This window comes from Osmerus eperlanus, chromosome 12 (assembly GCF_963692335.1).
Source record: "Osmerus eperlanus chromosome 12, fOsmEpe2.1, whole genome shotgun sequence".
NCBI lineage: Eukaryota > Metazoa > Chordata > Actinopteri > Osmeriformes > Osmeridae > Osmerus > Osmerus eperlanus.
In genome coordinates, this window is record NC_085029.1 from 16,287,477 (window position 1) to 16,301,537 (window position 14,061).

The 14,061-nt window shown below is 43.9% G+C and overlaps 5 protein-coding genes across 5 annotated transcripts; 2 read left to right on the top strand and 3 right to left on the bottom strand.

Moving 5' to 3' along the window:
* The first annotated feature begins 111 nt into the window (after window positions 1-111).
* h3f3d (H3 histone, family 3D) lies at window positions 112-2,102 on the top strand. The gene is made up of 4 exons (XM_062474861.1): window positions 112-270; window positions 1,164-1,312; window positions 1,403-1,560; window positions 1,696-2,102. Exons 2-4 carry the CDS (start codon window positions 1,185-1,187, stop codon window positions 1,818-1,820), a joined length of 411 nt encoding a protein of 136 aa, XP_062330845.1. The 5' UTR covers window positions 112-270; window positions 1,164-1,184; the 3' UTR covers window positions 1,821-2,102.
* Window positions 2,103-2,675: 573 nt separating this feature from the next.
* Window positions 2,676-3,665, bottom strand: LOC134031286 (ubiquinol-cytochrome-c reductase complex assembly factor 4). Its single transcript, XM_062474860.1, has 2 exons — window positions 3,491-3,665; window positions 2,676-3,031 (listed from the first exon to the last, which is right to left on the bottom strand). The coding sequence occupies exons 1-2, from the start codon at window positions 3,577-3,579 to the stop codon at window positions 2,692-2,694; spliced, it is 429 nt and encodes a 142-aa protein (XP_062330844.1). The 5' UTR covers window positions 3,580-3,665; the 3' UTR covers window positions 2,676-2,691.
* Window positions 3,666-3,760: 95 nt separating this feature from the next.
* On the top strand, window positions 3,761-13,534 carry LOC134031283 (uncharacterized protein C7orf50 homolog). The gene is made up of 6 exons (XM_062474855.1): window positions 3,761-3,823; window positions 4,089-4,247; window positions 4,343-4,459; window positions 11,480-11,700; window positions 11,917-11,998; window positions 12,664-13,534. Exons 1-6 carry the CDS (start codon window positions 3,812-3,814, stop codon window positions 12,838-12,840), a joined length of 768 nt encoding a protein of 255 aa, XP_062330839.1. The 5' UTR covers window positions 3,761-3,811; the 3' UTR covers window positions 12,841-13,534.
* LOC134031280 (G-protein coupled estrogen receptor 1-like) lies at window positions 4,467-6,297 on the bottom strand. Its single transcript, XM_062474851.1, has one exon. It carries the CDS (start codon window positions 6,089-6,091, stop codon window positions 4,838-4,840), a length of 1,254 nt encoding a protein of 417 aa, XP_062330835.1. The 5' UTR covers window positions 6,092-6,297; the 3' UTR covers window positions 4,467-4,837.
* LOC134031281 (uncharacterized) lies at window positions 7,662-10,130 on the bottom strand. The gene is made up of 2 exons (XM_062474852.1): window positions 9,926-10,130; window positions 7,662-9,283 (listed from the first exon to the last, which is right to left on the bottom strand). Exons 1-2 carry the CDS (start codon window positions 9,926-9,928, stop codon window positions 8,201-8,203), a joined length of 1,086 nt encoding a protein of 361 aa, XP_062330836.1. The 5' UTR covers window positions 9,929-10,130; the 3' UTR covers window positions 7,662-8,200.
* Window positions 13,535-14,061: the final 527 nt, after the last annotated feature.

Consider the following 14,061-nt stretch of genomic DNA (forward strand, 5'->3'; position numbering starts at 1 on the left):
ACCTAAACTTTCATTGACCAAAATGTGATCGTAGATTGTAATTTTGTGAGGCTGATGATAAAATTGTTTTGTTCAAAAGGTAGTAACACTTTGTCACGTGGGCTGTGAACTCCGGTTGTCGGAGCGATCTGGTACACCGCGGGCTGGTCTGTATCACATACATGACATCCGTGTAGTAGTATAAATCCCTCGCTCGTCGAACTCTATGGCAATCGAAGGGTTACCAGCGACGAGGACAGGAAATTAGAGAGCTACCACGTTCAGTCAGCGGTAAGTAAAAAAATAAATAATTATATATATATATATATATAATTGATATGTAGTTCATATGACAGACTTCCATTTATCTTTCCTTTAAGCTAGCTATATGCTTGGAATCAGAATTTGATTCAGTTGTCCTTATTTACTCGCGCACACGCTCAAAAACAAGTTGCTCAACACACTGCCAGTAACTGGCTAGCTAGTGCTAGCTCAGCTGCTGTAGTTGTGAGAAATTTCAAAATGGCATCGTTGCCATTTGGTAGTCTTATCTTCCTAGTTAATAATATCGGTTGTATGATAATCTGTAGCCTACTGCTACGTTAGATAATGTTTCAGCAATGTTGGTGTTGCTCATGTTAACAAACACAAAAAAATGATCTAGCTATAGCCATTATGCTATAGCCATTATGCTATATTTATCTCTAGCGTTAGTTGGCAAGCTAATAGTAGCTACAAATATACCACGTTGAAAGACGATAGCTAGTACGTGTCTGATGGTTGGTGTGCAATGGTGGCGCGGCTACGATTGTTAGAATGAATGTTGATGTTTTTATTTTTTTGGGATGGGTGGTTTTGTGTTGGACTTATTCTTGACGTCATCGTACCGACAGCTAACGTTATAAACTAGTTGATTATATTTGTGCATTGTTTGTCTTCATCCAGATGCTTGCTTTGGAAACACTAGCCCGGCTAGATACATGTAGTTTGCTGCTATCTGAAAAAAATGGCGGCCAATAGCATTGTATTAGCTACTTATTGGTTACAGAGCAAACGTAGCTTGTTTACTACGTCACATTGACCACGGCTGTGACTTGGGAGGCAAATGTATCCCAAAACCGCCTAGTCTTTAATTACATTTACTGCATTTTGACTTCTCTGCTTTAAATGTTGGCCACTTGCAGACAAGCTTGTTGAAGTGAATTATGGCACGTACCAAGCAGACCGCTCGTAAATCCACCGGAGGCAAGGCGCCCAGGAAACAGCTCGCCACCAAAGCTGCGAGGAAAAGCGCCCCCTCTACCGGCGGTGTGAAAAAGCCCCACAGATACAGGTAAGCCATATCACGAGTTTAAGTCATAATTATTTGTCCCGAATTTACTTTCACTTTTTGTATGACATGTTTTAATGTTCTTTTCTGAAGACCGGGGACAGTGGCTTTGAGGGAAATCCGTCGGTACCAGAAGTCCACTGAGCTACTTATCCGAAAACTGCCGTTCCAGCGCCTGGTCAGAGAAATTGCCCAAGATTTCAAGACTGACCTCCGCTTCCAGAGTGCTGCCATTGGCGCTCTTCAGGCAAGTCGGCATTCCAGCGTACTGGTTGCGTCACAGTTGCGGCTAGGCATTTTAGTGGTTCATAAGTGAATGCGAACCAGGTCTCTGTATACTAACTCGTCAATCTTTTTACTAAATTGTTCTCTACCCATACAGGAAGCCAGTGAGGCATACCTTGTTGGCCTTTTTGAGGACACTAACTTGTGCGCCATCCATGCAAAGAGGGTCACAATCATGCCTAAGGACATCCAGCTGGCCAGAAGGATCAGGGGAGAGCGTGCATAATTTTTGGGGGATTTCAACTTTTTTGGGGGGGGGGGGCGGGGGGCGTGGCTACACTTTCTGAAGTAGTAGTTTAAATCCCTTTTTGTACTTGTTCCATTAGTAGTAATAAGGCATGTGGTGAAACCTATTAGGAAACGTCATGCAAAACATTCCCCTACCTTTTCTCAGGTTTCTTAGTGTGTTTTAGAATGTGGTGTTCTTGTGGTAGCATGTGTCTTCTGTGAAAATGACTTTTGTATTGCATCGTGGCCATTTGTTGTAAATAAACTTTCCACTACCTCATTTGAGTTAAGTCTTAATGTGACCAAACGCAGGACAGGAGACCCTGAGGACCAGGATTGATCACCTCTGCTCTAGAGGGTGGTGTGTTGAACAGGCAAACAGCTTCAGTAATGCCATTTAGCTAATAACACTTTACCAAAGCTTAAGTGTAGGTTTGTGTTTAATAAGGCATACGGTTAAGGGACACAGGTTTAGTCAAGACTGCCTATACAAACTCTAGACTTAATTTAACAAGCATCTGCATATCCATAATTTACAGCCACATGGTATTTACAGGGATGAATATTCTTGGTAGTCAGTTGACTGGCCTGATCCACCAAATGCATGGTGGTGCCGGGGTTAGCTAGTTTGACCATTACCACTTTGTATTGCTGTACATGCCATCTTGTAGGCCAACAAAATTGCCTGATGTTTCAAGGGATCAAACCTTTCAGCAGACTACACATGTGGCTGCTTAGCACAAGCTGGAGAGCTCTAGCACTGTTGAAATGTCCAAAGGGCACATAGGGTGGAGGCAGACTCTACAGCATGAATGCACCTGGGCCCCAAAAATAAATACAATCTCAAATGATATCATTTAAATACAACTTTATACGGTTTTATTCTGGACCACTTCGTCCTCTTCGGGGATTAGGCCGGGCATGTGTTCATTGAGATGCCTCTCCAGCTGCTCATCAATGTCCGTCTCTCCTCTCAGCACGCACCACAACAAGAAAGCGACGCAACCGATGCTGATGGGAATGACTCTCCACCAAGGTCGTTCGTACCTGCTGCCAAGCGACTTGTCCACATTCCAGGTCTTGTGACTTCCTTTGCTGGTGGAGAACTTTATGGGTTGTGAATCCACTTTATCGTCATCGTCAGCCGCTGGGTTCTTCGTCTTGGCCGATTTCTGAGAGGTCAGGGTTAGGGTCCTACTGTGGTTTAGTCTTAAGAAAGGAGAAGAGGACAAGTCAGTCCACACGAAAACAGTCAAGTGGGAAAAAACTTGTGCAATGCCAGATCAGACATTAATGCATCATTATTCAAAATACATGACTGGATAAAAGTGTAGTTCGTGTTGTATGTGGAAGACACATTTCGCATGAACCACGGCGATGACGATAACATTTTGTAATAATGTAAATTTTTCACTGAAAACCAAAGTCATCATTGCTAAAAACTGGATATTACAAAGAGAAAACTCCACTATAACACATATATAAAACATTAAAAAGCACTCGTGTATCATCGGGATAGTAACGATTACTTAAGATTACTCATGTCCTCTGTTGCCTGGTCTCATCCATTGTCAGGTTACAAATGTCTGTCATTGAACTAGCTAGCTATAATACGCACTGAAATCCAATGCGGATATTAGCGGTACGCCTATTAACGATTAAAAATACCTCAGACTTGTCGAAATCGCGTCAATTCGAGTAGCACGACACAAAGAATACTGTGCCAAACGAGACACAACATATCCAGCTCTTGACATCGTGAATCTCAGTGTAACATCCCCAGTTCGAAGTCAGGTCATGTAACATTTCGTTGTGCAACACAACATTAGTTCCGTCAGAAAGGGGGTGGAGTACAATGGTTCCGTAAGCGATTTATTTTCTGGACATGGCTTGAAGCTGTGTACATGACCAATCACAGAGTACCAATTTACAACACTTCCGCAGTGTGCTACACGTGTGATTTTGTTGCCGTTCTGAAGACTCACATGTATGGCAAATACAGTGAGTATACTTTTCACAGTAATGTGTCGTATGTGGACCCATATACATTTTGGGCTTAAAAGTACGGGAAGTACGCAACTCTGGAAAACTAGCGACTTAATATAAACTGTCCAGTTAGTTAGCTAGCCGGGTGGCTGAGTTAGCCAGCCACATTTGTTTAGGACTAGTTACGGATTACTTAGATGGCTTCAGACCCTCAAATAACTGGTGTGTATTCTTTCTTTCTTTAACTCTCTCTCGTCACTTTTGTTTTTCTTTCTTGTAGAAAATAAGTAAAATGGCTAAGAGTAAACCACTGGATACGGAACCCAAATGCAGTGTGTCCAAGAGGAAGAAGTTGCATTCAAGTGAGCAGGATGTCAGTATGGATGTAAACGTGGAAAGAAAAGTGAAAAAGAAAAAAAAAGCTAAGACTGACACAGAGGTGAGCTTGATGACCATGTGGGATAATAATGTGTTCCCCATCCTGATAGGTTGAGGTTATATGTTCAGCAATGTGCTTTTTCTGTCATTCTGTAGGTACCCGTCATAGCTTTGTCAAAGCCGGTATCTGAGGAGGCTCCGACAAAAAAAATTAAGAAACGCAAACAACCAACAGAACACATACGGAAGGAGAAGAAGAAAAAGAAGGCTAAAGTAAGAGCCAGTTTATTGATTTTCAAGTATAGGTTGCTTTTTGAATCAGTTATAATACAGTATTGCTGCCCCACTAGGTGGGGCTGGACTCTTCTCATTTGAGAAACTGTATTGGTAAGAGGATTAAAGCAAAATTCCATAGCTGTGATTTCGAAAACGGTAATCCACTGATCATTGAATCTAATTGATTTTCAAGTTAACTCAGATAAATAAGAGTGATTGTCCTCAGCACCTCACTATTTTAGTGAGTAGTTGTCTTGTTTACACCCAGCAGAGTCTCTAGATATAGAGAGGTAGTACTCTGCTTTTAAGCACTACATGTTAAGACAAAGTCAATAAAGTTTATAGCCATCCTATAAATTGTCCATAGCAAGTCACCTATTCGTCCAGAGGATAGGTTTTGTTGTTGAGCTGGGGCGAGTTAGAGTCTGAGCCACAGTGTGTGTCTTTGGGATGGCAGTTGGAGCTCTGAAAAAGGTGCGTCGAGGTTCTGAACGTCAAGCGCCTACAGGAGCTTGGACCCTGCAGGCTGTTGGAGTTAGTGGAGTGCAGTCTATGCAGCTTGTTGGCGTTGGCCCAGTTGGCGTTCTCCTGCACGAAGAGCCTTACCTTGTCCTGGAACGTGTCCCCTACGAAACTGTAGATGAGGGGGTTCAGGCAGCTGTTGGCGAAGGCCGCCAGGTTGACAATGTGTGCCGTGAGAGGATAGTCGTGCCAGAGGGTCCCCTCAGAGTCCCCCCTCAGCAGGTGGACGCTCACAAACACGTTCTCCGGTAGCCAGCACAGGAAGAACACCAGCACCGCCGCCGCGATTATCCTCAGGGTCTTCTGCCTCCGCGGCTGGTGTCGGCGCCGCAGCGCTCCGTTCTCCCGCTGGGCGCGCGCCAGCAGCCGTGCTATCTTCCAGTAGCACACGCCCAGCACGCAGAACGGCACCAGGAAACCCAGCGTCACCTCCAGCCACTGGATCTGCGACACGTTGGCGAAGCAGAAGTGGAGCTCGCCGGCGTGCTGGATCTGGGCGGCGGTGAAGGGCAGCAGGGTGAGCAAGGCGGACAGCGCCCAGATCAGACAGCAGCTGAGGCGGGCGCGGGGCATGCTCCGGCCCAGGCGCGTGGAGCCCGCCAAGACCAACAGCCTGTCGAAGCTCATCCAGGTGAGGAAGAAGACGCTGCTGTACATGTTGACCTGGAAGAAGAGGGCCATGAACGTGCACAGGGCCGCCATGTCGTAGTACTTCTCGCTCAGGTTGAACACCTCGATCAGAGAGTCGGCCACCAGGACCAGGTCGGCGACGGCCAGGTTGACGAAGTACAGGTCTGGAGCGGTCATGCGGCCCCGGCGGCTCAAGTTCACGACGATGATGAGGATGTTCCCGATGAAGCCCACGGGGAAGAGGAAGATGGTGTAGAGGCAGGACAGGAAGAGGCTGATTGCGTAGTGACTGGCGTGGTCGTAGTCCTCTCCCGCCAGGCCAAAGCCTCGAACAGAAGAGCCGTTAAGTCCCTCAGTGGAGTTGTCGTAAACCTCACTGCCTGTGTAGGACCGCACCTCCATAGCTCCTATGTTCTGGCAGTGACTTGTTTGTTTCTGAGCCTCATTTTCACGCTGCTGTGATTGCACCTGGAACATCGAGGTGCGTCTCCCGTTTTGTTGCGGTGGGATATCGTTTTGAATTTATAGTTGTCGGGAAGTCAACAAAACACAGTGGTAAATCCTCATCTTGCGCTCAGAGCCGTCGAGCTGTTCATGTTGTGATCAGGGGAGTTGCCTTGATGGTTCACTCTTGAGTGCTAAGTAAAGGACAAAAAGTCAGTCATAGTGCTGCCCAGTTGTTGATTTTATTTTTCACCTTATCCGTTATTTAATACTATTCCTGATTTGAAAGTCAGGAATGAACAGGTTTGTTATGTTTGCTCATTAGACTACAATAGCGTAACAGCTTTATGTCAAACAGCAAGAGAAAGAGGAAGGTACAACTTACCATTATGTCCTTGAGGTCCTGTCTTCTCTTATCCTGCTTATATCCAGATTGTTTACCGTGCAGCGATTAGGGAGATGGAAGCTTTCACAGATGCATGACGAATACAGATCCTCTCTGTCACCGTAAATCAAATACAACACGAGAGTTTAGATAAACTAATCTCTTGTTCAAGGTAGCTTAACGCCTCCCCAACCCTGCCACTCCTACCCTTCCCTCTCCCTCTCTCACCCTTTCGCTCTCTCACACACTCACACACACACACACACACACACAAGTTTAGAATCTGACTGGCAGAGAATACTTATTTTAGGGTACTTTCATTAGATAGTTGACATTGACAACTGTATGTTTAATGTCAACTTTTCAGATCACAACTTCTGCAAAACTGGGGAAGTATATCTCCAGGATGTTAGCCATTCTATTAGTGATGTGTGACTTGTATTGTATTTTGTTTAAATACATCAATAGGGGTATAGAAGGTAGCGGCTGGGCATTCCGTTTACACAAAACAAGATGCATTTACTGTGACCTAAACTTGTTTTTCAGAACTTAATCGCAAAAATTGTTTAAAATCTTCTCAAATACTAGTTTGGGATCTGTATTCTTCTTCTTGCACAGGTGTGGCTTAATTAAGGCTTGATTATTCGGACAATAGAATCATTTTGAAATGAGATTTAATCACTATTCTTATTATTATAATGTATCCTTGGGCTGTTGCACACTCACCAGGACAGTAACAATCCCAGAGTGTTTACTTTTTGCAAATTTCGGTACACCTTTCATTCACTCTAGTCTTCAGTCTGCTAAATGGTGCCAAGTCCTTATTCAACCGAGCACTTCCCATGTAGTTTTTTTCTACTGGTCCCATGCCCCTGTTGCCCGCTGGCATTCATGGTGTGTGTGTGGAGGTAAAGTATGCTGGCTTAGTTATTCCTAGAACAGGAGCACCGTGATGATTTTTTTAAAATGTCTGGCCTGTATTGCTGTTTCACCGTGTTGTGGTTATGGAAGTTTTAGTGATCCAAAAACGCTTAATGAATTTTGCGGCCATGGCAAGCTGTCTTCCTATCTTGTGTTTTACTATGGGTGTCAGGCATTGACATAAACTTAGTAGTTGTTCTCTGTTTTGATGCAATGTTGTTGTTTTTTGCTCAGAATCAAAGCTTCAGTGTTTTCTTCAAAAAGCAGTGTGTTAAAGAGCAACATGATAACTCAAGTGTTGCTTTTATTATGATTTTATAATGACATGTAACAGTTTTTCATACACATTAAGGGATAAGTAACTAAGACAGTTCGACTATAAAATGAAAAAAGTTCTAAAACATTCTGCAATGGTTCCAGAATGTACAAATACCTGCTGACATAATTCTTAAATATGAACAAATGTGCAAGAAATGTTTAGTTGTGCATTTGGCAGTAAACATTTCAGTGAGATTTTCCAGTCAATTAATAAAAGCCTTCCAGATACAGTACTGTTGTACAAAGTCCAAAATAATATTTTTTGCAAAAAAATAAATATTCAGTATATTTAGTTTGAGAAGGTGAACTGATGCTTTTGCAGAAGAAACAAAAGTGAATTTCATTTCAATTCAGCAAGCTGCTCACAAAACAACAGCTCAGTATTTCTGTTGATGGACTTTGGTTAGCCTGAAACTTCTACGCCATGAGCTTAAAGAAACGTGTTGCTGTTGACAGTTACACTTTGGGTTCAGGGCTCCAGAGCGTCAGATACAGTTCACGGTCTATGTGGTCATTGTTCATTCCGACGTCTGTGATCCGATCTCAATGTGCGGGGCGATCACTTGGCTGTGTGTCTGCCCTCCCCTCAGGCTGCGACAGCAGTCCCGCAGCTGGCGTCCTGCCCTCACCAGGCTCTCTCTGCTGGGCCCGTGAAGCAGCAGTACCAGCCCCAGACACACGCAGCTCTCAGAGTACATCACCAACTCCGCCACGCTCAGGAACGCCCGTTCCCGGTGGCTCAGCCCCTCCAGCCCCACCCCTCTCAACAGCGCCGCAAAGTAAAACACCTGACAAGCGAACGTCGCCGCGCTGACCGCCAGAAACACCGACCTTTCTTCTGCGCCCGACAGGAAGCGGTCACTGGATTTCCATTGGTGGACGCAGCCGCCAACCAGAAGGCACAGGAGGAGTAAGTAAGGGATCAGGAAGGACACGCAGAGCTTAGCGACAATGTAAGAACGCCCCGCTTCGACCGCGTCTATGACGCATCTCTCCGTCCCCTCCACACCCTGGCTGGGCCATCGCAGCCCGGCCAGCAGCACAGAGGACAGGCCTGAGACCAGCAGGGCCAGGCCCACACACACCCAAGAGTGCCCCAGCAGGGGGTGGGACGTGGCGTCGAAGGTCAGCATGTAGCCCATGAGCACCAGAAGCAGCATCCCCCAGAGGAACACCGTGTTGACAGAGAAGGAGAGCGTGGCACAGCCTAGGCGCGTGGCTTCCAGGTATTTCGGCCTGTAGGCCACGGAGGAGAGGGAGAGGAGCAGGAGGAGGAGCTGGGACACGCTGAAGGCCAGGAGCACAGAGTCCACCAGGGCCAGCTCCCTCTGGGCTCTGTACGACTGGATGAAACCGTAGAGGAGGAAGACCGCCGAGACCAAGGCCAGCGCCATGAAGATGGTGTAGACGTAGGTCGCCCTGGACGTTATGTCGTTGGCCTCGATGATGTCCAGAAAATCGGTAGGAAATGAGGTGTTTGTACCAGAGGCTGGGTTGGTGTAGAGGGAGGTGTCAATGGTGCTGGAGACCAACGCGGTCACCAACTCTGCCATGCTTGTGGTGACCGAGGTTACCTTGGTACGATCATCCGTGTGATTTTCCTGGAGGATAAGAGGAAAAAGCCATCAGAGACTGGAAGTCTTTTGGATTTTAACCATATCAATAAAAGAAACAGTATTGCAAATTAAACGAGAAATACTTAAATCTAATTCTCAACTAGGCTAAGTAACCCTCCTGTTAGATATTTCCCAAACCAGATATTCTTATCCGGTTAAGCAGCACCCTCTAATGCTCAGTAGTGTCCTCATCAGGGGAATAGGAGACATAAACTGACAGGTTAAATCAAATCAAAGATCAACTGAAATCCTAATAAAATTAATCAGAACAGTTTTTTGCTGTTTTAAAGAAAAGCAAAATTCTCATTTGGATAGCAAAGATATATTCTTATAGCGTAAAAATATCTCTTTGCCCATAGAGGAGGCAAAATGGTTTTGCTTTCAAAACATTTCATTTCCTCTGATCGTAAAAAAAACTTTAAAAAAAAACTAAAACAACCGTCTTAACATCTGTTCTAATTAAACCACACCCTGCCAGATGTACCTTTCATCTCTCTAGTTACAGTTCACACAAGCCTCTACCCGTTTACACCACCTCGGACAGCGTAAAACACTGTGAACACCTTTTGCTTTGTCTGTTCCTCATGGAAGAACTAGAAACACCGAACCACATATGTTTCCACTTACCATTTTCCCTTTCAGCGGTAGCAAGCTTTTTTGATGTTTATTTTCTCAAGCCCGAGTCTGTTTAGATGATCCAAAGACCAAACCAGAGAAAGATGATGATGCTAGTTCTGTGGATATGCTCAGTTCTGGCTGTTTGTGACTGTGAGCTGTATTCAAGCCAGCATACTTTCAGTATGACTTGGTGGCTACGTCTTCAAAAGCACTCCTCCTTCTTTTCATGACCACACGGAGACCATGTCCCTACTTTCAGTTCCACTGAGTGGGACGTAGGGTTGTATCGTTTTTTTTCACTCTGAAGATATTTTTGGAGAGCTGTCCGTTTGCAAAATCAAATTTTTACAGCCTGATACAAGGTTCATATAAGATCTTATGTAATAGCTTAATGATACATAGCTATTTTGATCATTGTTGTGATTAAGTCCCAACATCCCCAAAATATCCATAACCGTGCATGAATTAGACATAAATACACAGAAGTTTAAGTGTTTTTTTTTAAGGAAGTTAAAGTGTGGTTTATTTTCCACTTCAAAAGAAGAAGAAAAAAGTATTTTCAATTTCTGTACACGTTTTCACCAGACTCATTTCAGACTGCGCAGGCCGGTAAATACAGGGAAACTACCATGAAGGCCAGCAGGAAGGCTCTGTGGCCTCCTTGTTCGCCCCTGAATCCTCAAACACAGCACAGTTGTTCTGCACCTCAACATTTAGGTGCATGTTCCTCCCTCCATGTATAAACTCATCCTCTCTGACCAAATCTACCTACGGGTACAAATAAAGTAACCTGAACTCCAGCTCTCTTGTGCTCTCTGCTCCTTCACCTGTCCATCTCTTGGATGCTCTTTCATAATGAATAACCTGTGAAACATTCCATTAGAAACATTTCAACTGGTGAAACCTCACAACTGGCAAATACATTGTTCCTTTTGCGTTGGCTTTTGAACTTAGCACAGCTAAAGAATTGCAGCTAAAGAATTGCAGAGCTAAAATGTGTTTTCTGGGTTTGTGGTAAAGGGTGCATGATGAGACTAGGATGTCCTTTCTGTGAAGATACCGGATGTGAAGAATGCTTGATTATTTATGGAGGTACAGTTCAAACCGCTATGCACTTCTCAAGACACAGCAAGAGGATGGTTGCGAAGCAGTCACTAGGGTGTTACAGGAAATCAGCTTAGAAACAGCCAGGCCACAGGAAATGACTGCATGTGAGACACACAACAAAATACAGGCACTGTTTTGGTTTCGCTCAATCCTACTTCCCTGAACCAAAAACAGATCTTGGTCCCTAAATAAATGGTTAAAAATTGGTTAAATGGTTAAAAAAAAAAGAACCATATCTTAATGTAGTAAAATGACCTAAATATCTACTATTCATGAAGCAGTTTGTTGACAAAAAGTGCAAACAATTTGATATTCAAACATTGGATTTTATTTGTGAGAAGGATGTCAGGATGTATTTTCTGCAAAACATGAAACATATAATTCCATACAAATGAAATGCTGTTACAGATCAAACTAAACTGCTTCACTTTGTATTTGATTTGTAAAATTGAACAGATTTCTGAGACAACTAAGCCATTAAAAGAAGAGGAGGAGATGGAGGTGATGGAGGGAGAGGAAGACTTGAGTCCCGAAGAAAGACGAGTATTGGAGAGAAAGATGAAAAAGATTCTGAAGAAGGACAAGAAGAACAAGCTGAAAATGGAGGGAAAGACAGAGGAGATTGTGGAGGCCCACAAACCCATCGCCCCACAACAGGCACTAGACTACCTGAGCTGGTAGGAGCAGAGAAGGCTCTGTGTAACTCTCACTCACTCATATAACGTTCACCTGTAAAAGAAATCTATGATGTAAAAAAAAGTGCATTGTTCAGCAAGCAATTTAATGTTTTACTGTATCATGGCTGCAGCTAAAAATAACTGTAGATTCCATCACATTGCATCATTACATCTGAAAAAGATTAGCTGTGATCAAAAATGGTTTCATTTTGGCAGCTGGGCTGAGAACCGAAAGGACTGGAAGTTCCAAAAGACAAGACAGACGTGGTTACTACAGCACATGTTCGACACGGAGAAGGTAAACCAGATATTGGGCTTTTCTGACTCGCATGATCTGATCTGTCTTCCTTGGTACTCAACAACCCGTTATTGACAATGAACATTCAGCCATTTATGAGGACCTACATTTCAGTTTGGTCAGGAAACGTTTTTTTTTCCCCTCAATGGAAAGTCAAATACTAATTTGAATGTGACCATTTGGATTTTGTGAAATATGCCAAGAGCAGGTGTGAAGCTCCCCCTGTTGGTCGATGAAGGGTATTACCATGGTATTATGAAGTCTACTCTTGTCAGATGCTGCTTTGTGTCTTTACATACAGAAATATGTTGAATCAATAATAATCATTCTCACGTCACAACCATTATCTGCTTTTGACATAAAAGCTGAATTATTCAGGGAGACACTCCCAGCCGAGCACACACTAATCTTCATAGTGCCACGTTTAAGATGGCATTGCTCACATCATTTACATGTAGTCATTTAGCAGACGCTCTTATCCAGAGCGACTTACAGTAAGTACAAGGACATTCCCCCCCGAAGCAAGTAGGGTGAAGTGCCTTGCCCGAGGACACAACGTCATTTTTGCACAGCCGGTAATCGAACCGGCAACCTTCTGATGAGTAGCCCGATTCCCTAACCGCTCAGCCGTCTGACTCCCACCACCACATGGTGTTGTCCCCCAGGTTCCAGACCAGAGCTTCTCGGTGCTGCTGCAGTACCTGGAGGGTCTGCGAGGAGTGGCCAAGGACACCACAGTGCAGAAGGCCGAGGCGCTGACCAGGGAACACGAGGGATCGGAGGAAGAAGAGGCCCTGAAGAAGACAAACCGAGCCAGAGAGATCATCCAGCTGCTGTCCTGACCCTACACCAACACCACCACCATCTGTGGCACGATACCGTCATCAGTTCACTGTTTTATTACTGTACTACACAATAAAATAGTCTTTCAATTGTTTCTTTCAGAAAATCAGAAAGAATATCTGGCTGCATTCATTACATTTAAGGTAACCTATAAACATTGTGTAAAGATAACTATTCAACCAAGTAGCGTTTGAAAGGATCTATACTCGACTGGGCTTGCCTGCTGCACAACAGTCAATGTTCCTGAAAGAACAAACCCTGTTTGTCTTTCACCCTGTCCAGACAACGTTTCCAATAAGCTCATTACTGTGGACTGCTTGAGAAGGATGAGTACGTTGTATTATACTGCTTATTCCATTACAAGTGATAGCCACTAGATGGCAGTAAGACTTTATACTAATGAAATGTATAGCAGAAGTGTCTACAAGAGAAGCTTGGGAGATAAAGCACGTCTATCAACGGATTTACTTTGGTCCCAGTCACATTACACAGTTTAATAATAATTTAATAACATAATTTAATTTTATATCGTTTCGAAAGTGAAAAGCACGCCACTGAAGGAGAGAGTTGTTGAATCGTGTTCCGCTTTGGTGGTTTTGGTTGAATCCTGATGTTTATGTCCCCTATTATTATTATTACTAATGGTCACATTTAAGTCTCATTTCCTTTCTGTGTGTATTTGATTAAGGTCAATGAGGCATAATGTTTTCACAAACTGTAATATCCTTGAAACATTTGTAAATGTAAGATATTATAGGGAAGAATTTAAATGTGATGTCCTAACGATATGCAACAGAGAGATGTGGTGAACCTGTAGAATAAATACACTTCAGCTACGCAGGATGTCAACTCCATTTGAACCCTTGTGTTATCTTCGGGTCAGAATGACCCATCAGTCATTGTGACCCACCGTCGTATTGCGACAACTTTACCGCATTCAAAAACAAAGTGAAGCATTTTCTTTTAACCGTTGGGCTGTCTCAGACCCCCCACATTGCGAAGGTTAAAAGAAAATTATTTTTATTTGTTTTTGTATTGGGTAAAATTGGGTAACACAACCTTCGGGTCATGTGACCCCAATGCAGCACAAGGGTTAAGTTAGTTTGAAAATACACAGTTGTGGGAGATGAAGAGAGGGTGGAAGAGGAGAAGGTGGAGGAGGAGAGAACTGGGGGACAGGGGCACACTGGTGAACGATACCAAACCACCTGCCACATAGT

Coding starts and splice junctions, on each gene's coding strand:
- h3f3d (XM_062474861.1), top strand. CDS start 1,185: ATGGCACGTACCAAGCAGACCGCTCGTAAATCCACCGGAGGCAAGGCG. Junction 1,313..1,402: donor AAAAAGCCCCACAGATACAG/GTAAGCCATATC, acceptor TCTTTTCTGAAG/ACCGGGGACAGTGGCTTTGA. Junction 1,561..1,695: donor CATTGGCGCTCTTCAGGCAA/GTCGGCATTCCA, acceptor CCATACAGGAAG/CCAGTGAGGCATACCTTGTT.
- LOC134031286 (XM_062474860.1), bottom strand. CDS start 3,579: ATGTCAAGAGCTGGATATGTTGTGTCTCGTTTGGCACAGTATTCTTTG. Junction 3,032..3,490: donor GCGATTTCGACAAGTCTGAG/GTATTTTTAATC, acceptor TCCTTTCTTAAG/ACTAAACCACAGTAGGACCC.
- LOC134031283 (XM_062474855.1), top strand. Junction 4,460..11,479: donor AGAAGAAAAAGAAGGCTAAA/GTAAGAGCCAGT, acceptor AAAATTGAACAG/ATTTCTGAGACAACTAAGCC. Junction 11,999..12,663: donor ACATGTTCGACACGGAGAAG/GTAAACCAGATA, acceptor GTTGTCCCCCAG/GTTCCAGACCAGAGCTTCTC.
- LOC134031280 (XM_062474851.1), bottom strand. CDS start 6,091: ATGTTCCAGGTGCAATCACAGCAGCGTGAAAATGAGGCTCAGAAACAA.